At 34.5% G+C, this 14,811-nt stretch overlaps 1 protein-coding gene across 7 annotated transcripts in view; it reads right to left on the bottom strand.

The window, feature by feature from the left end:
- The window catches only part of Ubr3 (ubiquitin protein ligase E3 component n-recognin 3), a 207,193-nt gene that overhangs the window by 132,608 nt on the left and 59,774 nt on the right, over positions 1-14,811 (bottom strand). For all 7 annotated transcript variants that reach the window (XR_012447249.1, XM_074071067.1, XM_074071068.1 and 4 more), the window contains exons 9-11: positions 12,691-12,870; positions 11,671-11,804; positions 2,964-3,050 (exon numbers count right to left, since the gene is read on the bottom strand). Coding sequence is in view for 6 of the 7 variants with exons in the window: in XM_074071067.1 (XP_073927168.1) it covers positions 2,964-3,050; positions 11,671-11,804; positions 12,691-12,870 (401 nt within the window). In the remaining variant the exon portion in view is untranslated. The remainder of the gene's footprint in view (positions 1-2,963; positions 3,051-11,670; positions 11,805-12,690; positions 12,871-14,811) is intronic.

Here is a 14,811-nt window from a genome sequence, read left to right as displayed (position 1 = left end):
GAGTGAATGAGTTAACATAAGGGGATGTGGCCTGACATAAGAAGTAAGACCTAAGCAAAGTCAAAGGGTGCGAAGGTCTTATACACACACACAAACATGTAAACATATTATAGATGATGGAAGCCAGGTTTCTCACTTTTGAAGAAAATGTGAGTAAGTTCTATGATGTTAAACTCAAATTTTAAAATATCAATTTGAACTCATGTCTTCCACTATATAGAGATAGAGAAATAAAAATAGACTCAGATAGGTGTATATTATCTATATATCCTAGCCTCTTCTCACTGTGAGGGCCTGGAAAGAGTGACACTCAAATAGCAATCAGCACACCTAACAACCATTCTTTTTTTTTTCTTTTTTTTATTATTTTTTTAATTTTTATCTTATTCATACGTGCATACAATGTCTGGGTCATTTCTTCCCCCTTCCCCCCGCCCCCTCCCTTACTCCCCACCCCGTCCCTCTCCTCCCCTACCCCCTCGCTTCCAAGCAGAAACTATTTTGCCCTTATCTCTAATTTTGTTGAAGAGAGAGTATAAGCAATAATAGGAAGGAACAAGGGTTTTTGCTAGTTGAGATAAGGATAGCTATACAGGGAGTTGACTCACATTCATTTCCTGTGCATGTGTGTTACCTTCTAAGTTAATGCTTCTTGAACTAACCTTTTCTCTAGTTCCTGGTCCCCTTCTCCTATTGGCCTCAGTTGCTTTAGAGTATCTGCTTTAGTTTCTCTGCGTTCCTAACAACCATTCTTGCTTTATACATACTATTCTCCACTAAAAATCACCAGGGGTCCTTAAGAAATGAATGCTTCCAGGAATGAAACGGGAACTATATGGTAACTGTGAAACATTTTGTGGGGACATAAAGCATGAAAGCTCCCAAAGAATATGAAACAAATAAAAGGATACAGAAACCAACTTGAAGGGGTTCCCAGGGGCCAAATCTGAACAATTTGAACATCAAATAATAATGGTAGTGAATTATAACCCATTAAATAAACTACAAACTATGAATCCCTAACAGATAAAAATAAATGAATTGAAAATTGGATGAGAAAACAGTGTGTGTCTTCACAGCCAGGCACTGGTGACTCACACCTGTTATCCTATCTACTTGGGAGGCTGAGAGTGGGAGGATTAGGGTTTTAGGCCAAACCAGGCAAATAGCTCTCAAGATCCCCATCTCCAAAATAACCAGAGCAAAATGGACTGGAGGTGCGGCTCAAGTGGTAAAGCATCAGGGCCATTTGAAGGCCTGAGTTCAAATCCCAGTCCCACCAAAAAAAAAGATGTGTCCTCACAAAATATCTTATTCATTACAGTGAGAGAAGGATAACTTAATGGTGAAAAAAATCTAGCAGTTATCACCTAATCAAATGATCAAAGAGAACATCATCGGGACAAATACAAATCATAAACCATCAGACAGGATATAATGAAAAGACTGCAACACCACTTCTGTCATCTTTCTGGAAAAGATACACAATCTCAATTTAATCATGAAAAACCCAAACTGAAGAACATTCAACAAAATTACTGACATGCACTCTTCAAAATTTCACTGTGTGAAAAGTCAAAGAAAAACCAAGAAAGTGTTCAAGGAGGAGACTAGAAACATGGTAACAAAATTCAACCTGTGATTCTGAATCAGATTCTTTTGCTCTAAAGAACATCATTGAACAACTACTAAGACATAAATGAGGTCTAAGGATCAGATGGCAACAATATATGAATAATATATGAATGATTATATAAGAAATCTCCTTGATTTGTAGAAAATACACATTAGTGTTTGGGGGAAATAGGGTATCAAATCAACAACTCTCAAATGATTTGGAAAAAGAAAATTCTTTTGCATTCCCAACTTTTCAATAAATTTGAGACTGTGTCAAAAAATTTTAAAGGAAAAAGACAGCCTGGTGCTGGTGGCCACGCCTATAATCCTAGCTACTTGGGAAGCTGAGATTGGGAGGACTGAAACTCAAGGCCAGCCCAGGCAAATAGTTTGAGAGCTCTCATCTCCAAAATAACCAGAGCAAACTGGACTGCAGGAATAGCTCAAGCAGTAGAGTGCCTGCTTTACGAGCACAAAGCCTTGAATTCAAACACCAGTCCACCAAAAAAAAAAAAAAATATATATATATATATATATTTCACCACCCCTATACACACACATAAGCACACAAGACAAGAGGGGTCCTACCTGCCCAAGGTTTGAAAATCAGATAGTCAGATGGGAGGGGGCTATCTAAAATATGTTCTTCTACATGTGGCATATTCTGACCCTACTTCATAAAAGTTACAAAAGGGACTTCTGATGACTTGACTAATAAAAGTAAAGACTTGTTTAATTCCAACATAGCATGTTCTGTGACAACTCTTTATTAATAAAAATCACCTTTGTTCAAGCTCATCTTTTCATTCTCCAACAAGAACATTGTCCAACTATTAGAGTTGTATTACAACTTTCTTTAATCTCTCCTATTCTACTCACATTTGTGCCAACAATTTTACCTCTTTAACTGAAACTAATTTTCATGTCTGAGAAATAATGGCACATATATACTTAAAACAGAAAAAAAAGAAATTATGCCTGCCTCTCTTCTCTAGGAAATAATCAGACATGATTAAAGTATTTGAGAATTTTCCAAATGTCAAAGAACCTGCCATCCCTTTTAAACTTATCCTTATCTTAAAAAAAAATCCCTAATAATATTTTCTCAATTCTGACTTTTTTCCCTTATCCCATGAAAAATACTCATTATTTTCAATGTTAAATGATATCTAACACTTTTTTCTTAAATGTTTTTAAATATGTCAAAAACATACATAACTATGCAGGCTGGGGACGTAACTCAGTGGTACACTACTTATCTAGCACACAGAAGCCCTAGCTTCAATCCCCAGCGCCACAAAACAAAACAACAAAAATAGTAGGTGTACACACACACACATACCTACCTCATCTACAAAGTTAATAGCATCAAACCAGTCTTGAAGAGCTTCAAGGCAGTATCTTACAACATTTCGGGTATATTCTTGAGTCTCCTAAAGCAATAAATTATGTAAATTTTAAAGCAAATAAACAAATTGATAATCTGGTATTCTCAACATCAAATTATATATAATACATAATAATAATTATACGAATTGCATATAATGATAAAACGTATGTGTATTCAAGATAATCACTGTAATATTTACAATTTCAAGAAATCATCCCTCCCTAAACTACTAGTAACAACCAGTAACAAATATAAAAAAGAACTGATTCCTTTTATATAACATACCTGAAAATGAATCAAAGCTGAAAAAGATTTAAAATACACTTAAATCAGGTTCCATTTCAAGAGACCCCTAAAATATTATAAATTCCTAATGTTATCATTTAATAAATATAGTCTTTTGGGGACTGATGCAAAAGCATTAGAAACAGACAATAGTGATGGATTGCACAACACTGTGAATATACTTAATGGCACTGAATTGTACCCTGAAAATAAAATGGTAAATCTTATGTTATATATATTTTATACAATGATTAGTCTGTGGTATCTTGGTGTATAACACAGTATGGAAAAATAAATGATAAGTGTAAGCCACTTGAAATAATTGCATTATTACAATTACAATGCAATTGCAATGTTTTATGGTAAAACGGATCCACTGAAATAGCTAAGTTTTAAGTTAAATATACAAATCAAGAGAAAGCTTTCATATATATATATATATACATATATGATATATAATAAAAAATACACTGATATATGTAAGTTGAATAAACATTTCTTTTAAAAAAAACACAAATAACTAATAAGCACATGAAAAAATGTTCAATGGCATGGGAAACTGCAAATCAAAGCCACAGCGAGATACCACTTCGCACCCACTAGGAAGGCCTAATTTTTTAAAGGTAAAATACAAAGTGTTAGCAAAGATGTAGAGCAACTGGAATTCTCATACATTGCTGATGAGACTATAAAATGGTATAGGCAGTTCCTCTAGTTAAACATAAAGTTAACCATATGACCAAGAAATTCTTCTACTATATATTATACTCAAGAGAACTGAAAGCTTATTTTCACACAAAACTGTATACAGCTAGGCAATGATGTCTCATGTCTATAATCCTAGCTACTCAGGAGGCTTGCAGCCTGAGGCCAGTCCAGGCAACAAATCTGTAAACCCCACGTCAACCAACAGCAAGGCGCAATGGCAAGAGCCTGTCATCCAAACTACTGCAGGAAGTGTAAAATACAATCATGGTCCAGGCTGGACTAGGCAAAAAGTGAGACCTATCTCAAAAATAACTAGAGCAAGAAGAGCTGGAGGTGTGGCTCAAGAGATAGAGCACTTGCAGGTGTGAAGTCCTGAGGTTCAAACCCCTGTACCACCAAAAAAAAAAAATTAGTTCAGATGTCCACAGAAGCATCATTCATAGTTTAACAAGTAGAATCAAATCAAATACCATCAATCAGCAGACAAAATGTGGAATATCCATACAATGGAATATTATCCAGTCATAAAAAGGAATGAATTACTGACACATGCTACCACATAGTTGACCCATGAAAACATTACACCAAGGAAAAAAATACAAACACAAAAGGCTACATATGGTATGACTACATTGATATGAAATGTTCACATTAGATTCATAGAGAAAGTTAACTAGTGATTTTTCAGGGGATATGGGAAGGATGGAATTGGGAGGAATGTGGTTTCTTTTGGGGTGATGGAAATGTTCTGGAATTAAATAATGGTAATTATTGCACAACTTTGGGAATACACTACAAACTACTGAATTGTACACCTTAAACTGGTTAAAATGGTCACTTTTGTCACAGTTAAAATAACTTTTAAAGGTATACTGGGACATCAATTTGAGGGAGTAGCATCAAAATCAAATAGGTCACACTCATCAGCTATCCACTTTTTTTTTTTTTTTTTTTTTTAGGTAGTGTCTTACTATGTCTCCCAGGCTGAACTCAAATTCACTGTCCTCCTACCTCAGCTTCCTGAGCACTGGGATTACAATAGTGCACTCCCATGCCAGGACCCCACATTCATTCTCGATTTTTTTCACCCTGCTCATTCCCATGTCCTGTCATTTCTTCCATGACATTATCATATAGGTTCTGGCCTGTGTGCTTCCACCATCCTGCCCAAACAACCCTTATCTGGTCACCTTGCCAACAGTCTCATTCTGTTCCTGTCTATCCTGTATAAGATTTATCTTTATAAAAATGTTACTTTACACATCTAGTCTCTCTCACTGAAAAGAAAAAATTTAATGGCACAAGTTACCACAAATAATCTGTCTTAAAGTGACAGATGATCATGTATAAAACTCTGAAAACCAAATATTCTCACATTTTTCGAGAGGTTGGACATTGGGGTTCCATTATACACGCTTAGCACAAGTATAAAAAGGTACAACCCTTATGGAGGACAATTTGACAAATAGGTATCAAGAATATTTTAGTCAGGCTCAATGGCTCAAACCTGTAAATCTAGCTTCTGGGGAAGCAGAAATTGGGAGGATTGCAGTTTGAGGTCAACCCAGGCAAAAAGTTCGTAAGACAGTATCTCAACCAATAAAAAAGCTGGGCATGGTGGAGCGTGCCTGTGATGCCTGTGATCCCTGCTATGTAGAAAGCATAAATAGGAGGACTGTGGTCCAGGCCAGCATGGACATAAAATTTGAGATCCTATTCAAAACAATAACTAAAGCAAAACCAGCTAGGAGCGTTGGCTCAAATAGCAGAGTACCTATCTACTAAGCCCAAGACTCTGAATTTAAACTCCAGTGCAGCCAAAAAAAATTTTAAAAAGAGTATTTTAACTTTGAAGGATTACTAGTAATTCCATTTCTAAGTATGGTTTTTAAAAAAAAAATCCAGGAGAAGGGATAAAGGAAAATGATGGCAGGGATGAATTCAAATATAATATATTTGATATATTGTAAAAACTTTGTAAATGACATAATGTACTCCCCAGCACAATAATTAAAAAAAAAAAAACTTTTGAGATCAGCTTTAAACACAGAATTTATTGAAAGAAAGAAAAAGAGGGAGGGAGGGAGGAATCTTTGACAGAACAGTGGAGCAGTTAAGCAGGTGAGACCAATGGAAATAACCAAGAAAGAAAAGTACTTGCTTATATCATGGTTTACCAGATTTAAAAATTTTTGTAATTTCCAGATATTCAAAGAATATTTCTCAAAGCAACACAAAAATTTTATTCATTACCCCCACTTTCACTGAATAGACCCAAAGATATCCAAGAAACATTTTCAGATATAATCACCATATAGACCTCACCGTATAGGACAAAGTTTTGTACACTGGAGAAATTACATTTCAAGTGTGTAAGTGCTACAGTTAAAATAGTAAATCTAAGATCTCCTGCAGCGAATTAGGAAATTTAAAAAGAAACATTTTTAACCAGAGGTATCTGAATAAATTCAGATTTCTTGAAGGTTCTTTGGTATTTTAGAAATGGAAAAAAACAAAATCTAATTTTAACTCACAGCAGAGCTAAAATTAGCATTCTTTTATTAAATATTTATGTGCAAAACACCACATTCCAAACTCCTTAAGATTTTGGGTTGGAGAAAATAGAGTATTATGTTTCTGAAAAATGACAAAAAATTGTATGTAAGATTTATGGAGAGAAGTAAACATTTGTGCCTTATTGGTTTGGGATTATAAGAAAGACTGGCAAATGAGTCACATCAAGTAGAATGGCGCAACAGAAAATGATTTAGGTCTGGAAAAATTAGGAATGATGTAATCAACAGATAACAGATGAAGCTGCTGTGAAAACTGGCTCTCTAAGGGAACAGACACAGAGTTTGGGGTTAGTCAACAAATCACCCAAAGAACAGAGAAATTCAGGATCCTAGAAGAAAAAAGTGAACTTGTTAGTTGGTGATCAGTGGGTCAAACACACAAGTAGAAGCCAGAGAACTAAGTACAGAAGGCTCTGGCAAGTTGGGCACCAAAAGATCCTAAGAGAGCAGATTTTGGGGGACAGAAGATAAATCAGAAGAAAATTTAAGACTGAAAGCTTGGTGGAAAAAAAAGAAGAAGAAGGCCACAGGACAGGAAATATTGTAACAAAAGGGGAAAATGACCAAACAGGAATGCAGGTAAAGGCAGGAGAATCATGCAAGACTTAAACCTGGAAGGCTTTCACACAGTAATCCCAAAGGAAAGAAGCCACAGATGGAGAGGACAGTGGGAGAAGAGGCGCTTACATTTGGAGATAAAAAGACTCACAAGAATTTGGGAGGACTGGCGCTAGTGACAATGAAGAGGTCCAGCCATAAGGATCCTACAGCTCTGAGTGTCCCATGAGTGTGGCCTGCAGTTAGCACTGCAATCCTGGTGTATTAGACCAGACCATGAGTGCCCAACTAGGGCAGTTACTTGAAACTGATGTGTGAAAAGCCAGCTGATGTGTGAAAAGCCAGCTGATGTGGTGACCAATGTGTCAGACTTTTAGTAGTGGTTGCTCAAGAACAAGAACTAAAACAGTTAACTACTACTCAAGTGGACTTCAACTGAAGAAGGAATCAAGAATATTTACATGCTGCCATTCTAGTGATCTGCAGTTCCATCATGCCTGCAGCCTGCAGACAGTGCCCTTGGCTTGTAGGGTTAAACGTACAAAACTCCTTAGTATGTCTCAGACACAAAAAGGCCAGATTATGAACAGGACAAGGCACTACATTCATGCAACTCTAACTAAATACAGCGTATTTTAAAACTATTCTCAGATTCTCTCTCTTCCATCTTCCCACTACTACCATCACTATCCCCCAAAAATTCAGCATGCATATTATGCTGATTTACTACCCATTAGTTTATAAACTTTAGTAAATTAAATTTTCTGAGTCTGGATTTCTCCAAAAGTAAAAATGGTCATAATGACGACCTACCTCACAGTACTGTAATAAAGGCACAAATGAAATGAGGTGCATAAAATGTTCATATCATAGCCTAGCTCTGTGCCTCACCAGGTAGGTAAGTACTGCTAAGAGTCAATACAGGACTCAACTTCTATCAAATCTGTAGTAAATAAACTAAAGCTGCTACTAGGTGGAAATTTTGCAGTCTATTTGTTCCCCCTAGAGAGCAAAACTTAAAATTCTAGAACTGTGTCAACCTTTATCTAATCCACCTGTTAATAATCTGGTATTAGAAATATGATGCTCTACCAACTTACCTATCTGGGTATCTGGGTAGTATTACTTTTTTAACAAGCCCTTAATATTTTTCAGGATCTAATAGCATTCATGGCAATCATACAAAGACAACAGCCTAATCATATAAATCACACTTCACATGATTAATTATATCAATTAATCTTTTAGTTTTATATTTTATAGTGGAAAATGCTTCATATTACACCTTCCCCCCAACCCAGTCTTCACCAGCCTGTTAAATCTGCCTCCAAATTATATCTTAAATATTCAAAGTATGTCACAGCTCAAATATGACATGCTCAAGTTTATTTTTAGAATTTATGTTTAGACTATTACCGTGGCACTTTTTAATTAACAAATACTAATTGTATATATTTATTGGGTACAATGTGATATCCTGATACATGGATAGACTATGGAATTACTGTATGAAGTTAATTTACATATCTATTATTTTATATGCTTATCTTTTTGTAGTGAAAATATTTAAATCTTTTAGAATTTTTACAGTATACATTACTTACACATTTTAAAAATATACATTATTATTAACTATGGTCACCATGCTACACAATAGTTCTAAAAAATTTATTCCTCTGATCTAACTGAAACTTTGAACGCTTTGGTCAAAATCTCCCCATTTCTCAAGTCCCCAACCCAGCCTCCAGTAACCAACATTCTTCTCTCTACTTCTGTAAGTCATTTTTTAGATTCCATATGTAAGTGAAATCAATTTATTAAAGCCTCTTAATTGGTCTACCTACACCTAGTCTGTTTTATTTTGTTCTCCCCCCAGTGCTGAGGATCAAACCCAGGGCTTTGTATATGATAGGCAAGTGCTTTACTACTAAGCTACAACCCTTGACACTGATGTCTTGCTGCTTCACATTTCACCTTCCCCCAACCCAGTCTTCACCAGCAACAAGAATGATTTTTTTAGGTGTAAATGTGATTACATCAAACCCTGCTTTAAAACCTTTATGGACTTCCCTTTAAATTTTAATTCAAGACTTCTTAACATAATCTACAAGGACCTGAATAACAATCTAACCCCTGCCTATCTCTCTAATGTCATCTTATCTACTCTGTAGTTCCAGATAGGTTCCTTAAATGGAACAATCAATCACTTTCCTACAGGAGGTAGGCTTTTCTATCCTACCTCCCTACTCCCACCACTAACCTCATTTTTATTCTTCACATAGCTGGCACCTTCATATTCTTTCCTCAGAAAGGTCTTCTCTGACCCTTCAGCTTAACCCATTTCTGTATCTGGTAACAACATGTTATTTTCCTACAGAGTATGTACAAAGTAAATCTATGTCCTTACTGACTCAAGGTCGACCTCCCCGATTAGACTGTTCCATGAAAACAAGAAACACATCTATTCAGTTCAATGCCAAAAACCTAACCATCTAGATAGTGTCTTGCATGGAATAGCACTGGGTTAAGTGTTTTTAGAATGGATGAACAAACAAACCTCATATTATATGAGAGGTTTTGTTTTTAATAAATCTACAGTGGAGATTAAGCAAAATACCACGAAAACTTCGAGAGTAGAATCACAAATTTGACTAAAGAAACTTAAATGATCAGATTACATATCAGATGAGTCTTATGAGTAGAATATTTGATGAGCTAATATCAGTGGTTCTTCACTCTGACTAGAATCACTGCATATCTGCTTATCAAATGAATGAAAATCTCTAACAGTGGGACTTCGGCATATGTGTTTTTTAAGCTTCACAGATAATACTCACGCAAGAGAAGCACTTGGCTGAGAAAAGAAAATGAGACAGGATATGTCCACTACAGACTACCCTGAACAAAAGCAAGAAAGGTTACTACACACTGAGGAATAAGAATCAATCGGTACAATTTTGTGTGTTCCTATTGCAAAATCCCATTTAATAAAGTATTGCCAGATTAAAAAAAAAAGAATCAATCAGGACATGGAGGTGGAGTAAGATGATGAAATATTAAGATAATTGAGGGCAAATTGTGAAGAATCTTAAATTTAGACATTAAATACAAACATTACTCTACAGACAGATGAAAACCTGAATGATTTTTAATCAAAGGACAGATATGCAAAACTCAGAAAAGTAAAGTTTCTTTAGGATGGATTACAGTAGGAGGAGTCTAAAGACAGGAAAAGCAGCTAAGAAATTTCCTTAATAATCAAGATTTTTAAAATATAAAGAAAGAAGCAAAAGGCAGATATTTCTAGAATGGAAGAGAAATTCATGGTATCAGATTATAATTTGAACACAAAAAAATTCAGCTATTCTTTAAATGCAGATGTCTTACAACTTTGTTACAGTCTAAATAGGTCATATTTCAAATAGGTAGGGTTATTCATGTAACCCCAGGCACATGAATTTTATAGGTACGTGAATTTTCTTAGAAAATATCTATCTACTTAAAGGAGCACATAATACATTTAAAGGGTAGATGGAAATAAGCCGCATAAATGCCCATGAAAGCCAGGCACCAGTGGTTCACACCTGTAATCCTAGCTACTCAGGAAGCAGAGATCACAAGGATCTCAGTTCAAAGCCAGCGCCCAGCAAATAGTTCCCAAGACCCTATCTCAAAAATACCCAACACAAAAAAAGGACTAGCAGAGTGGCTCAAGTAGTAGCGCGCCTGCCTAGCCAGTGTGAGGCCTTAAGTTCAAACCCCAGTATCGCCAAAATCAATCAATCAATTAATTAATAAAATTACCTGTGAGGAAGAACAGACTTTACTGTCCCATTTCTGTTTAGTTTGTTTTGTTGTGTTGTGTTTTGTTTTGTTTGTAAAAGGATAAGAAAACTGACTAAGAAGCTCACATAGTTTTAAATGGGTTGACCAAGTCACCCAAGGAGAAAGAGGCAGAGCCAAAACTAGAACCAAGGGCTTCAAAATATTTTCACATAAAATCTCATCTAGCATATTTACTGGTACAAGCTAACAGGTTAGGCTTTATGAGATCATATATCAAAATCTTAGTCAAATCTTTAGTGTAACAGAAATTGCCCAGTTTCTGGAGACCCATCAAACCAATACTTTATTACATATATCAACAACTAGAAATTGCATGACATTTACTTTGTGCTTGGAATCTTAAAATTATAAACTTCACTGATGACAATCCTTATCCCCTGAAAGACAAGAAACGTTAGAAAACAGATAATGGGTAAAATGAAACAATAGAGATGAATGTAGAGACTGAGGAAGTTCCAAAGACTATCTGAAATGAGGGTAAACTGGGAAGATCTAATATAAATGAATTCTAATCTGCCTAAGAATAAAAATTACTGGTCAGCTTCCACAAAGCTGAATTCAACTTGAAGCAGAATTAAACACTAAACATTACATACAACTATACATATCAATGCCTTCACAAATTTTTTTTAAGTTATGATTTTAAAGAAACGTAAGATACAGAAATGAACAAAAACATTTCCAACATACCCTAATTTTACAATGTGATAAGAGTCCCCACATTGGCTGTGCACAGGCCTCAAGTTCAGCAGCAAAAGCAGCATAGTAGGTCTGAGACTCAAATTCCACATGCTCATTTAGTTCTCGCTTGTTTAAATTCATACCTTGCAAAAATTAAAGCACATATGGACTTTGTCAAATGGAGTAAGTATTCAAATTAAAATCAAGTAAAATATTTCCCAGTTCCCAGTACATTTTAATGTACACAAACAACATAAATGACATATAGAAATAATTATTTTATAATATATTATTGTAATTAATTCTACATACAACTAAAAGTTATTAGTCCTCTTAGAATTTTTTACAAGCTAGATTTTCTTAGAAACACTTTATATCACTTCGTATATAACATAATTAAGTATCTTTGAATAAGAAAGTCAGAACAACTTTAATTAATGCTAGTTGAAACTTTTATGAACATTTCTAGATTAATGGTTTGTCATGGTACAAAGAAGTTATACACTTATTTCCTTTTTTTTTTTTTTTTTTTTTTTTTTTTTGGTGATGGTACTGGAGTTTGAACTCAGGGCCTTATGCTTGCTAGGCAGATGCTCTACCACTTGAGCCACTCCCAACAGTCCTTTTTTTGTGCTGGGTTTTCTCCAGATAGGATCTTGTCACCTATTTGCCCAGGCTGGTTTCAAACTGCAATCTTCCTGATCTCTCCCCCATGTAGCTAGGATTACAGGCGTGAGCCACCAGCACCTGGCTTGTTTCCTTTTTAATAATGTCATATTTTTCCTAACTCCCTGTTATGTTTTTATGAATGACTTATTAAAGTTCCTAAAAAATAGTAATTAAAATATCAGATATTTCACATATAATCTGAATTATGTGCTATTATTTTTATTAATATTTGTATTTTTATTAGTAATAAGTATTACATATTTATTAGTATTATGTTTATTAGTACTTTATTTAGTAAAGCATCAGGCACTTTGTGAACCAATAAATAAATAAATTAACAAAAAAAGATTAAATTCTTACCTTGAAAGAAAGACACAAAGTTCATCCATGTAACTAACAAACCATGGTCTTCCAAAAATCTCTTAGCCACACTTTGATGAGAAAGAATATTAATAAAATCACTAACAAGAGGCCAATAAGTATTATTCTTCAGTAATGCTTCTCCACAGTTCACCACCACGTGTAAACTATTTTCTTCATCTAAAAAGGGCACACACAGCCCAAAGATAAATAAATAACTTAAAAAAGAAAAAAACAACTTTACTAGTGATAAAGACTGTTACACACATTAGAATCAGAAACACCTAAATTCTCACTCCAGTATACCATCTAAGATCTATATAGCTCTAGGCATGTTATTTAGGATCTGTGAATCAATTTCCTTACCTTTAAAATAGGGGGTTAAAAAACCACATAACTTCAAGAAATTAAATGAGATGTTAACATAAAACACCTACCACATTATTACCACATGTCCTATACATTACATGATATTGAGCTAACTATGTGCTTGAAACACCTCATTTTCTTGATTCTAAAACTATTTTCAGCTCCAATCAATAAGATTTTATCCCTACAGTAACAGCATTCCATCTTCTCCTCAAATCTGTATGATTTCATGTGAAAAATATGTTTTCTTCTATTCAAAGAATACATAAGTTCAACTTTATAGCAAAAGTGTTTTTCACAGAGAAAAGAACAAAAAGCACATGAACCTCTTAAGCCTTAAAAAAAAAGTCCTCAAAGTTTAACACATTTTTGGGCAGAAAAAATGAGGATGCATAAAAATCTTTATCGTTAACACCTACTAATATATATGCACTAGCTCTCTTAACCTATTCCAACTTAACTGGTTTAGTGCACGAAGGAGACCTTCATTCCCACTGTACAACATACTAATCCCCATCATACACAGAATGTTCAAGGATAGTAGTCTATTTCTTAGTAGACAAACTAAAGGATAGGGACTCAGAGTTCGTTTTTGTTTCTTTTCAGGCTAACTTCTTTTTATCGTAATTATAAAATTTAAGTCAAAAATATATTAACTAATAAAATATGAATGCACACTGTCAGGTATTATAGAAACTGGACCATATACTTTCTGAGAGGCAATAAAATAAGTGGGGGGAGGGTACAAAAGCTAAAAAGCCTTAGAGCAGCAAAATCTTAAAATCCTAGATGTATTTTATACCCAGATTACTTCACAAAATCTTTACATTCTAAGTCTACTTTAAAGAGATTGGAAATAGAGTTCATACATGATGATTTATAGATGCAGTATATATAAGAAAAATGAGACAAAATTCTAATCAAGGAAACCATATTTGAAAACATTTTACCTAAAATGAAAATACTGGAGAATGAAAATGCATTTCTGTGTTTAATGTTAAAATACAATATGAAAGGTGTGTATGTATCATTTTTAAATGATTCTTCACTTTAACCATCTTTTTCAACTAACCACCTATCTGTCAAACTTATCAGTAAGGAGGGCCTGTACTGCACTTCTTAATTTCCACATATTAAATTTACACTCAAATCCATGGAATTATTTCATCCAACTCTTAAATTTAATAATATATAAGAAAAAGACCCAATTGAGTCTGCTGTTTTGGACTGCTTCTCAATGGATGAAAGATGGTAACTTAGTAACTGAGTGATGATAAAGGAGTGAGGGGCCTTTCTTAAATTACCTGCACCCGAGAATGTGAAAAGTACCCTCCAACCCGCCCCGACTGATAAGTACTTCCACTACATACTGGTGAGCCAGCAACATTGAAGGGATAGTACAGAGGAACACTGGGATTAAGAAAATAGAATAATAAATTAAAAATTGAAAATTGCTGTCCTACTTGAGATCACAAGATGAATACACAAAATGTAATTAATCAAAATCACTGTTTTCCTAACACTGCTTTAAATACTACTGTTCTTGTGAGAAACACCTTGAAATCTTTAAATAAATAAACAATTAGGACTTCTACTTGTACCCAAAGTAGTACTTTCCTCACTAAAGATGTAAAGAGCAATGATTCAGTGTTAAATGAAATTCACTCATAAACAAAAAATTTATAGGGCACCTGAGGTCAGGTATTCTACTAATAAATAAATAAATCAAGACTTATATTTTCATTTCCATTC

The sequence above is a fragment of the Castor canadensis genome, chromosome 4 (assembly GCF_047511655.1).
Source record: "Castor canadensis chromosome 4, mCasCan1.hap1v2, whole genome shotgun sequence".
Taxonomy (NCBI): domain Eukaryota; kingdom Metazoa; phylum Chordata; class Mammalia; order Rodentia; family Castoridae; genus Castor; species Castor canadensis.
This window is presented reverse-complemented; position numbering and strand designations above follow the sequence as displayed.